General features: G+C 46.9%; 1 protein-coding gene across 1 annotated transcript in view; it reads left to right on the top strand.

Annotated features, from left to right (window-relative positions):
* LOC126517851 (FAS-associated factor 1-like) overlaps positions 1-12,477 on the top strand; it is a 62,038-nt gene that overhangs the window by 28,742 nt on the left and 20,819 nt on the right. Inside the window, exon 13 of the mRNA XM_050167661.3 lies at positions 1,993-2,129. Within this exon, the coding sequence (XP_050023618.1) occupies positions 1,993-2,129 (137 nt within the window). The remainder of the gene's footprint in view (positions 1-1,992; positions 2,130-12,477) is intronic.

The raw sequence follows: 12,477 nt of genomic DNA, 5'->3' as shown, positions 1-12,477 counted from the left end.
TATGTGGGGGGAGGAGGGGGGGGAATTTCTGCCAGCCTTGGGAGAGAGAGAGAGAGAGAGACAATGTTTCCCCGACTTGGATTTTCCCCGACTTGGATTTTTAAAATTTCATGTATTCCCTAGATCCTTGCCAGCAGTGTGTGGTTGTTCAGTTCGTCAGTATGCTTTCCTCAAAGAAAAACCAGTGACATATTTCGTTGCCTAATCTTTCCTTTTTTTTAAATTTCGTATGTGTAATCATTGAAATTAAATAGGGGCGTGCAAATACCAAAATTTTGTAATACGAATCGAGTACGAACACTTAGCTTCAAATATTGAATAATCATATGCATATGGATTTATTAAATAGCAACTTGGGTTATTTTAACATGTTGGAACATCACAATTATATTGTGAATGGTCAAATATTAGACTAGTAAGCTGTTATGCTAAAAGATTGTGTATTTGGCTGATGTTAACTTGGAAAATTGAGTAATTCTCACTAGCTGTCTGTGAGCACGTGAGTGCTTCTTGAGCACTTTTTGTGCCGACTACAGCAAAAGTATTTGCCTCGCACTTTAGCCATTGCCATGGCAGCAGACTGACAAAAATGTAAAAAGCGTGCTCTTCACAGTGGCAGAGAGAAAAAAAACCTGGACTTTGCACAATATTGTGCAATGTTCCATATTTCTTTTTTTTCTCCACATCATGACTGCGATACTTCATGCTAAATAGTTAAAATCAATGCCATTGACCCCCAGTATATCTCTAAATATTTTTAGAGCCATAGCCACAACAGTTCTCTGGGAGCTAACCATAATTAAGATTTGGCAAAATTTGCAAAAGGCGCTCTTGACTGACCGGACATTTCCATATTTCTTTCACTAAGGCAAATTTTTTTCTTGCAATATTGAGACTGACTTCATTGCCCCAGACACCCGAGCGACAAACTACAATTTTTTCATCAGAATTGAATGTGGTCACTGGACCTGCCCAGCCAAACTTATCTGAACACGCCCTACTATTGCTTTCGTGAGATTTCACGTGACTCTGCATCAGACTTGTCGAAGTATCCGGCTGACAGCATTCCTGGCGCTGTGCACAGATAGCGAGCTTCGTACAGCACCAGAAAGGCTGGCGGTACTAGAAGTATTTTACCGAGAATACTGCTCCAAAAGTCGAGCACAAAATGAACCGATGCAATCTTCACTAAAACGGGCTCTGTCGCCATCTCCAGGTGGCGACGCTTCGCTTGACAGCTCTGAAGGTGGGCAGTTGCCAATGCCACAAACATGCTTTTGGTTTCTTATCCGATTGCAGCCAGGCAATTTTTGGATCCATTTTTTATGAAAAAAGGTGTGCATCATATTTGTTTTTCTTCTTTTTCTTTTGTATTTTTTTTTCTGTTTTATGCAAAGACCGGCTGCTAGGAGGCTTACAGATTCTGTTCATCTACGTTCGTCTAGAAGAACTTTTAAATATGGTGGCCACCGGTTGCGTATTGCCTTGCTCGTCGTGGAAGCGTGACTTTTGTTTGATTGAGTCATCAAGCTCCAAAGATGGTTTGCTTCTGCATGAAAGCATTGGTAGTGTTGGCAGTGTTTTCTGGGCTATAGTGACATCAAGTGACTCTGACGTCGCCGACTGGGACGATAGTTTTGATATGGCACGGCAGTGAACAAGGTCAGATGGACGAAACCTTCTGCCAGTGCCTCCTCATTTTAAGTTTGAGTGCTTTCATGCACAAGTTGCGGATTTATTACCCCCATGTCATATAGATTTCGAAGCTGCAAAAAATTTGTGATCCAGATATGCAAAAACACTGCTATTTTGTGAACATATCTTAAAAATTTTGTCGGCACTTAGAGGGTTAATGACCCAGTGTTCTTTCAGGACATTAAACCCCAAGAATGAATCGCTAAATAATTTTCTAAGACAGCAATATGGAAGTCACACACCCACGTTGCTTTCTTTCTCTCTTTTCTGTTTCTTTTTCCTTGTCTCCCCAATCAGGTTTCTGGAGTCAATTAGCCGGTCACTAGGGGTCAGTGCGGTCAGTGCAGTTCGCAGCAGCGCCCTCGATTGCCTTCCAGCACTGGTGGTGCTGTCGAGGATGCGGGGCTCCCTCGAAGTGCTCTCACTAATCCCCGGTGAGCGTTCAGCCAACCCTTTCAGCTCATCACGAGTGCCTTTCTTTAGCTCAACAAAAAGACAGACCTTGTGCTTCCTAGTTCTTAGCAAGTATGTACGTTTCTTCACGTTTGACTGTCAATATCGGTTTTATTTTTACCCCATGCTTGGCTACACGTGCTCAATGACTTGGTGTCTATATGTGAAGCTTCGTCAATAAATTATTCGGTTGCAAGTAAGCACCTTGTTCTGTGATTATGCCATGTTCTGTCTTTTTGTTATGCTAAACAGACGCAGTCACCAACTAGTGCACTTATCCAACTTGCTGCACTTCTGTTCGAAGTGCACCCCGACAGTTGTGAAAAGCAGCACCACGCGGATTCCTTCCGCGACAGTACCATCCGATGAAAGATGCATTTCTGTCGGGCTTAAAAGGACCCTGAATTACTTTTTAGAGGAGTCGAGAAATGCATTTGAAGTTAAAATGGTCTGTTTCAGAAATACTTTGCCGCAAAAAGTACTTCAATTCGTCCTGCAGAAGCGCGGCTGTTGGCAACCAAATGTGCCCTACGCGGAGTTTCCGCTCCTCCTTCCATGACTTGCACTGCGAAGGCTGCGGCAGAGCGGTGCGTTCCCTCAGCGCTCCGCCTAATGAATGTCACTGTGGCGTGCAGTTCAAATGTGATTTTGGATGTTCACGTACGTGCCGTTACTTACGATTTTGACACCTACGTCGTGCCAGACATGACTGCCCTTAGCGAGCCACAGTGCGGTCAGTCAGTCGGTGGACTCGTCACAGCACCCCGCTGAAGCCGTGGTATCTACACTATGTAACAGACTGCGTCTACATACAACTGTAGTGCGTAAGCGCAGCGTTTGCTTTGTGCGCGACAGGGCTTGAGCGCGCACTCATGCTCCTGTCTGGCTGTGCGACACGGCGTGGACCGGCATTGTCCTGCGCCAGCTAGACCAGAGGTTAGTAGTCACATCCAAGTCGCACATTTCGTAGTGCTATGTAAAGCTCAGTACGAAGCTAAGTCAGCCTAGGCGTCTAACCAGGAGCGGCCAGGAGGGAGCGCACACTGGCAAGTGTGCGTGTAATCTGACCTTAGGTTTTGCGTATTTGTGCCTGTTGGAGTGTTCAAAACTAGTCTAGATTAGCGAGACCCATCAGCGACAACACCGGTAAGCAGGGCGGCCAAAGTTTTATTCTTACGCAGGGGGCTGTAGCCAAGTGCGAGCAGACAATGTTTGGCTTCTTCCGGAAGTACGTAATTATTATAGAAATTTGAAAACAGATTTTTTCTTACTTCGGCCTGTTTATTGAACTTTATCAATAAATGTATACAGGAATATGGGCAAGAACCTTGTCAAGCTGCAAAAAAGCAGCTTTTAGTTCTTGTCCCAGCACTCATTTTTTGTAAGTGAATGAATGCGAAATAAAGGTTGATTGATAAAGATTGAACAGTAGGAACGAGCGCAGTGATCCAGACACCCTTCTTGATTGATGTCAGGTATTGGCCAATAGCAGCAGCTTATGGGGATATTGTATTATACGAAATGAAGCGTCCAGAAAAGAGTGAGGAGCAGGCTTCTGTTCAAAAGAGGGCGTTTGAGAAAAAGGTGACTTTGCGCTCTGCTAGTGAGCTCCACGCACCGCGCACGACTACAAAATTTGGCTGAAATGTTCACAGCAGCATATGCTACATGCGGACAGCGTTTTTTCACCAAGCCCGGTCACTAGGGCTGTTCAAGACACCTTTAAGGCAAATTCCTATCGTCGTTTCAGAGGGACTGCCTGAATTCTCGACCGAGTGCTCACACCGTATTTATTCGAATCTAGGCCGATAGTTTCTTTCGAATAATCACATACGAAACTCTAGGGTCGGCTTAGATTCGAGGATTTTAAGAAATGTGCCAGTTTGCAAGTGAAAATGATAAATCTGGTGCATAGCTAGCGCCATCTAGAAAAGTCAGTATCGCAGCCTCTACTAGCCGAGCCAGTGGCCAACTGAAGTACATGAGTGATGTCGCTTTGGCCTGTGCATTTACCTGTGTCGTATCGGGGCTGGTTCTTTATTAGTGCAATTTAGGTTAGGGGATGCAAGCGGCTCACGTACACAAGAACTAGGGGCGATGGTACTGCAGATGCGCAATACTGTGACCCCTAGTTCTTGCGTACGCAAGCTGCTTGCATCCCCTAACCTAAAACTCTCTGTTCTGTGGTATCAGCATAGATTGTGGCGTTATCGTAATGCATCAAACAGATGATGCCACTGTAGTGCCACTTTCAAAAGAAAAGTTGTGCTAGCCGCAAAGGCATAGTAGGCCAGGTGGGACTTCAGCATTGATGAGAAAAACGTCCGTCGTTGGAAGGGGCAATGAAAGGCGCCTTTGCGCGTACCGTGAAGAGGAGATGACAGCGACAATGAAGATAAGCGTGCAATAACAGAGGGAAGCTGTTCACCGAGCTGTTCACTGTCTGCGCGTGCATGGGCGCGCAGGTGCGAGCTTGCGCGCGACCGCAAGCGTGTGTGTGGTCTGTAGGGACGAGGCTAGTGAGGGTGATGACGTAGAGTGAGCTCGGCATGTTCATCTTAAATAAATGCTATTATCATTTTGTGAACGCTGTCCTCACTTCTTTGTTCGGCCTACATTCAAGGTAATTTTTTTTTTTTTTTTGGCTTCAGACATTTGGGGGTCGGCTTAGACTCGGGGCTGGCCTATATTCGAGTAAATATGGCATTTCCTAGACACCAATTTGCTGGAGAAAGCAACAGTACTCCTCACTGTTAACGTGAAAGCACCGGCTAGTTGTTTATCCATACCCAGGCGGGAACAGCGCTAAGGGTGCAAACAAAGCTGAAGGCACATATATACAGCTACACATTGCGCTGACTGACAATGATTTATTTTTGCGACAAACTTCCAATTACGCTGGAATGCTTCGTCTAAGGCATAGAAACATGATCACATGAAAAGAGGCTAGGGGCTGTAGCACACAACGGTGCGTGCATGCTGTAGTCGTAGGTTTGTAGACAGGTGCACCATTTCCTCATCGAAAAACAAAACAGATGGCGTGCTGATACCGTTCTCTTTCAATTTTGTTACTCTGTAGGCTTCAATTCGTTCCTGAGCCATTTGGTTGCTGTTGCCAAATGTGCCTTCACTTTGTCTGTGTACATAGCTGAGCCTGTTCCCATCTGAATATGACTCTGCGCTGGATTGCAGCCAAAGTTGTGTCATGAGCCACCAGCAAAACGCGACCCAGCTTATAATTTCCTGTTGAATCTGTGCCTTGGTGGCAGAGAAAGAAAAAGCGATCCATCATGGAGTAAAAATATGTTGCCCCCCAGCAACAGTGCACGTGCTGAAGTGATGCTCCTCTTTTGTGCGTTTGCCTGGGGTGGACTGCCAGATATGGAATATGCGTGTCCTTGTGTTTTCTTTCCCCTGTTCCACTGTCAAACTGAGGCTGCAGTTTCATCATTCTGTCTACTAAAGGGAATTAATCAATCCAGACCAACCAGTAAAATTCAGTTTCAGTGTACACAAGCAAGTTTCAGTGATCGGCAGGGGTGATCCGAGAGAAGAAGCATCAAAGTGCCAAAAATGGGGCAACTTGACATCGTATTTTACCAACTATAGTGAGTACATGTGTTTTAGAGCGCAGCTCTTGGGCGCCCATTCCTGCGGCAAGCAGTTGCATTGTCGTAACAGAACGAATAAGCACAGGGAAGGATGAAAGTGAGTGTGGAGCGCAGCAGGGGGATGAAAGTCAACGATAATGAAGAGAGCATGAGGGGGAAAGTGGAGGAGGAGGGTATGGTGAAAGCGTGAGAAGAAAAGCATAGCGCCGTGTAAAACAGGCTTTGTGGCGATGATGGCTACGAGGCGGCGCTGGAGTGGCGCACATTGTCTGTATGGAAACAAAGCGCTGCATGAGCGGAGGTCGGTCTGCAGCGGCTGCTGTGAATGGCGCCCACACGTCGCCCACGCACTGCCTCTCGCGACCTCCCGATTAGTGAAGCAGTCGTGCCACACTTCGCTCCATTTGCAACATGCTGCACGATACAGATTGTCCGTGCCAGCCAATATATCGCAAAACGAAAACACGTATAGAGCTGCTCTCAAATTTTGCATTAGGGAGTACACATCGATTCCGCCGAGGGTGCCATTTGAACGTAGCGGCGTACGTAAGCGGTGGCTTGACGAGTTCAACAGCGTCAACAGCGCATTGCATTTGCCGCACTGACTCCTCCTCGGTGCCGCACTCTGCACCTGCCGTGCCCCGTGAGGAATGGTGGTTTGCTTCCACATTCACTGGGCTCAGTCATAGAGCCCATGGCAGGCGCCACTTGATACTTTGTTATTGACAGTGTTTCAAAATGGTTCGACTGGAAGACGTGGAGGTCGCAGTGGAAGTAGGGGCCAAGTGAAGACGCTGCCGAGATTGATCCCACAAGTTGCTGATGTTGCCCCGCTCACGACTTCATCTGAGGCTATAGCTGCTCTGGCCCTTCTGTGCTGCTACTGTGGAGCAATAGATGGCACCGGCCTATCGCTTGTGGATCGTTTAGACTATGTTGAGGGCTCCGTGTTTAAGCATGTGGCTGCCAGTAAGAAGCAGGCTACATTGCTGCAGTACTTTCAGCCAAAGAAATAAATACTTTGTGTGAAGCTTCAAGTGAGCACATAATGCGCCAGGATTGGTTCATTGATTTATTTATACAAGTTCTCTATGCATTTTTTATGTGATTTTATGTACCGAATTCTGGCTATGTTGAAATATTTCGCGATCACCGCGCTGTTCGATATATCGAGGTTTGACTGTACTAAGAAGTTACCAAGCAAAGCACCTTGAAACAAGCAGCAAGTAGAAATTCCTCAACATCTGACCAAGCATTCCTATGACAGCGTCCAAGAGCGAAGGCTCTTGGAGAAAGAATGTTAGGCATGCAAAACTTCAATCCACTGTTAGCAAAACTGGAAGTGAAGGTTGGCAACATAGAGGAGGGGAGATGGCGGCCGCAAAGGAAGGCAGTCGTCACGCTGTCTTGAACTCTTTTTTTTTTTTCTTTTATTTATCTATTAAAGAGCGCTCTTCTTTAAAATATGTGTGTCTGCGAAGAAATTCCTAACATCTCAAAAGTGGGATACACCGAAACCTTTGTGGTGAAGCGATCCTGGAAGCCGATGTCTTGGGATTGCGTCAACGGTGATGCTCGGTGACTTTTCACCGGACACTGCGTTGATGCCGTCTTCGTGAAGTACTGACCGTAAAAGGGACCTTTGTGTTGCCTGGAAAACGTGCGTGCGGACGCTCTGTGCGACGTCCACGAGACGTCTACGAGATGCAATGGTACCGTCTTCGTGAGGTGCCGACATAGAAAACGTGAGTCTTCCTGTCGCCTCAGAAATTAGTGTGCGGACACCCTGTGTGACGTCGTAAGCCTAGGCGCTTAGCTGGAGGCGAAAAACTGTGCGTACGTCTAGGGAGACTCCTAGACAACCCCGAAGATGGCAGACGGCGGCGGAGCTCATGAAAACCAAATGATGCAAGCTCTGCTGGAGCAAAACCGGTGGTTACTGGAGCTCCTCGAAAGGAAACCTGAAGCGTTCCACGTTATGCCGGACCTGAATAAAGCTATCCACAATTTCGACGGCGAGGGCTCATCCCACGAAGCCGGGGCGGGGCTGAAGAGTATCGATTCTGTGGCGGTCCTGCATGGCTGGTTGGACAGCTTCAGACCAGGAAATGCCAGGCTTCACATGAAGGGACCTGCTCGATTTTGGCTTCGGGCCCGTATCGATGACCTCACTATGTGGGAGGACTTCAAGGTTGCCTTCAAAAAGACATTTGTGGGCCAGACAAGCACGGCCGGAAAGTGGAAGCAAATGCAGCAAAGAGTCCAGATGAGGGGAGAGTCCATCACGGCGTACTTCCTTGAAAAGACCGTGTTATGCAAGGGATTGGGCCTCGATATGCAAGATACCAAGGAGCAAGTTTTGGTAGGGCTGCAGTTTAGAGACGCGTGCATCTCCATGATGGCGAAGGAACACAAGGATGAGGATGAATTGCTGGCAGACTTGCGAAGACTGGAGCGAATAAGTGAAACTAGAATGCAGAAGTCACCAGGGGCCAAGCCAAAAGGTGGTGATCCAGGTGCCACGACACCTCGTGCCAAGCCTCTGACCTCAAGATCTTGAACTGTCGTGCCTCCATCTGAGCAAGTGATCACAAATGCATGTGTCGAAGACCAAACAAGTGGTGATGGACCACCGAAAAAAACGCCAGAGCCGCCCAAGCGTGATCAAGCGGAGCGAAAATGCTGTATTTGCGGAAGGTATGGGCCCATAGCCAGAGACTGTCCAAAAACAAACCCTGTTGGTAACTTCGTGGTGAATGAGAATCCAACAAGTGACAGTGGTCCATCAAAATTCCTCAAAACTGCGACCATCGATGGAACTCACCAGCTCTCAGTTATGATTGACCCTGGAAGTTCAGACTGTATATTGCATCATCAAGCGGCTGAAAAGTGCAGCCTACAAGTTGTGTGCAGGGCCCAAGACTTTTATGCGTTTGAGAACAACGGCACATCTACACTTCGGTCTATCGGGACCTTGGAGGTGGACATAGAAATCAATGACGTGGTATGCCGCAAGGTCAAGGTGATTGTTGTCAACAACAGTGCCTTGGCCGTGGACATGCTGGTTGGTAGAACCTGGACGCAACAAGACCAAATTGCATACCTACGCATGGGAGATGAACTCAGGATTGGCTATTGAGATGATCTTCCATTTTGTAACATCGACCTTGCCCAGAGGAAGCCTTCCAAGGAACCACTTTGTGTCAAGGAAACCATTGTACTGCCCAAAAGAACTGCGTGTTGGGTCACAGTGGATACCGGTAAGAACGAAGGAAATCTGATCTTACCTAGTGGGTCTGGTAAGGGAATGCTACTTCACATCGAACACGAAGCGGTTGAGATACCCATGTTGAACGACAAGGATGAAGACCAACAGCTGATCAAGGGAAGTTTGTTGGCTCACGCTGGACCACTTTCAGGGAGCGAAGAGTTAACCTCCATGAGACCTGTGCCTCAGCCGAAGCCCATTGATCGTAACACGCTGAATGTCGGGAAAGACGTCAATGAACAACAAGTGTATGTACTGCTGAAGATGCTGAATGAATACAGGCACTACTTCGCACTAAATTTGTCAGAGTTGGGATGTTGTAACCAACTGGATATGACTATCGAAAAGTATTCCGGAAGCCCTCCAGTCAGCTGCAAACCGTACACGACTAATGCAGAGGAAAAAGAAGCAAACCAAGAAATTGTCAAAGAGTGGCAAGCGACTGGCATTGTAACCGAAACACCCTCACCATATGCTAGTCCAGTGCTACTCGTGAAAAAGAAAAATGGAGAAAATCGTCTAGTCATAGATTATCGACGGCTAAATAGCCAGACGGTGCCAGAACACTTTCCTTTGCCAAAAATTGATGACCAGCTGCAACGACTGTCCGGAGCACGAATGTATTGTGTGTTAGACTGTGCAAACGGGTACCTTCAACTTCCACTGAGTGAGGAATCGAAAGCCCAAACTACATTCATCAAGCCTGATGACACTGGGCAGCTTGAATGTATGGTGTTTGGGTTGAGAAACGGTCCTGCTGTATTTCAACGTCTAATGTACAAGGTCCTCGGATCTCTGCGTAACACTGTAGCATTGTGTTTCATGGACGACTTGCTGATTCCAACCAAGGACTGGGACAACTTGCTGGTTCGGCTCAAACAAGTACTGGATGCTCTGTGAGCTGCTGGTCTAACCCTGAAGCTATCCAAGTGTGTGCTTGGAAGTGACGAACTCGAGTACTTAGGTTTCAAGATTCTGAAAGGCTACCTGCAGCCAGGTGAAGTGAAGCAACAAGCTATATTGGACCCTAGCATGCCAACTGATGCTCACAGCTGTAAAGAGATTTCTGGGCCTGACAGGATTTTTCATATGGTTCATTCCCCATTATGCTCTGAAGGCAGAACCACTTACTTCTCTGACCAAGAAAGACACAAAGTTTATGTGGGGAGTGGAGCAACAGAAAGCTTTTGATTAGCTCCGAAGAGAACTGACAGAGCCTCCTGTTCTGAAGTTGTATGACTCTTCGGCTCCAACAGAACTCCACACGAATGCAAGCAAACATGGACTTCCGGGAATGATCCTTCAACAAGATGAGTCAGGACGCTTGCACTTGGTGTTTTGTGTCAGTAAACGCACCACCTAGGCTGAGAAGAATTACCATGCAGGAAAACTGGAGCTGATAGCAATAGTCTGGAGTATGGAAAGACTTCGTCCATTCCTCCTAGGCATTCCGTTCACGCTGGTAACAGATTGCCAAGCTATTGTGCATCTGAATACACACAAGACTCTTAAACCACAGATTGCAAGGTGGTTTGACTTACTTCAAGAGTATGACTTTGAGGTGAAGAACCGAGCAGGTGAGAAAATGGCACACGTGGACTATTTGAGTCGTGAACCCGTAAGAGTGCCGCAGGACACGCTCGATGAGGTTGTCGAGACAAGGATCGAAGTGTGCCTTGCCTTGAGTTTAGAGGACCCAGTTGTGACCATCCAGCGATCTGATGCGGACTTGGCTAACCTTGCATGAATTCTTGAGAAGCCAATCAAGGAAAGAACCAAGGAAGAAAGTGTCAAGGTCAAAAACTTATGGCTGAAGGATGGAAGGCTGTTTTATGTGGTAGAAGACGGATGACTTCTTTTCGTGGTGCCTAAGAGCATGCATAAAACAGTGTGTGTCAAGTTTCACGATTTACAGGGACATTTTAGTACAGACTGAACAGTGACAAAAATCGAGGAACTTTATTGGTTTCCTCGGATGAAGCGCTATGTGGACCAGCACATCCATAGGTGTTTTGAGCGTCTGCTCACAAAGATTCCAGGAGGGAAGAAACCTGGACTTCTGCACCCGACACCACCTGGGAAGAGACCATTTCAAGTTCGACACGTGGACCATGTTGGTCCGTTTGTGAGAAGTTCCAAGAAAAACCAGTGGATCTTGGTGTTGGTGGACAATCTGACCAAGTTTGTACGTCTACCTCGTGCGAGACACCTCAGCGAGAAATGTACTACGGTGCATGCAGAGTTTTATAACCGAGTTCGGACTACCGGAGCGCATCATCTCAGACCGTGGTTCCTGTTTCTCGTCCCACGGCTTCGAAGCCTTCTGTCAAGAAAATGGTGTGGCTCGCAGACTGAACTCTGCTCACCATCCAAGGGCTAACGGTCAGGTGGAGTGTGTGAATCGAACTCTGGTACCGTGCATTATGGCTACAACCAAGGACCCAGCTCACAAGGACTGGGATCAGAACATCAAGGAGTTAGAGAGCTACCTAAACACTGCATACAATGCCTCAACAGGCACTAGCCCTTTCAGGCTTCTGCATGGATATCAACCAAGGATGCAGGATGGTGTCATCAGATGGCTAAAAACGGAGAATAACCAGTGGGTATGTCCAGAGGAACTTCAAGAGATGGCTCAAAAGGGAATAGTGAGCCAGCAAAAAAAAAAAAAAAAAAAAAAAAAAGTCGAAGCAGTACTTCGACAAGCATCACTTCACAGCGGACAAGCTGAGTGTTGGAGACATAGTGGTCATGCGGTGCATTTCAGAGCACACTGGCGCCCCAACAAAAACCCAGAAGAAGTTCAGAGGTCCACTGACTGTGATTGAAATACTCCCAGTGGACACCTACAGTGTGACCGAGATGAACGGAAAGAAAAGGGTCTACTCGACTGCCACCCACATCAGCCAACTAAAGAGATGGGGTGTAAAATGCCAAGAACTGCCCGACCAATCAAGCACCGACGTGGAAGACAGCATGCCGAGACGTAGCACGCGTGTGTCCAAAAGACCTTTGTATCTTCGGGACTATACCGTGTAAACTGAGGACAGTTCGCTGTCAGAATGGCTGAGTGTTAGCGGAATGGGAAACGAAAGCTGGCAACGTAGAGGTGGGGAGATGGCGGCCACAAAGGAAAGTGGTCGTCACGGAGTCTTGAACTCTTTCTTTGTTTTGTTTATCCATTAAAGAGTGCCCTTTAAAATCTGTGTGTTTGCAAAGAAATTCCTAACATCACATTGTCAAAACATTACTTCTAATGTGCCTTGCCTTAAACTAGAGAAATGTGAACAAAGAAAGAATAGCAATCACCTCATCATTTCCACAGAATAGGGTAGCATTCCATATTTTGTTGTCATCTTCGCTACATGTATCGCCACCATAAATTTAAAAGCTTGACAGTTTGTTTTGTTTTTGTTTGTTTTTTACTAGTTTAGTGGCAGCAGATGCCAG

This window comes from Dermacentor andersoni, chromosome 11 (genome assembly GCF_023375885.2).
Source record: "Dermacentor andersoni chromosome 11, qqDerAnde1_hic_scaffold, whole genome shotgun sequence".
Lineage (NCBI taxonomy): Eukaryota > Metazoa > Arthropoda > Arachnida > Ixodida > Ixodidae > Dermacentor > Dermacentor andersoni.
This window is presented reverse-complemented; position numbering and strand designations above follow the sequence as displayed.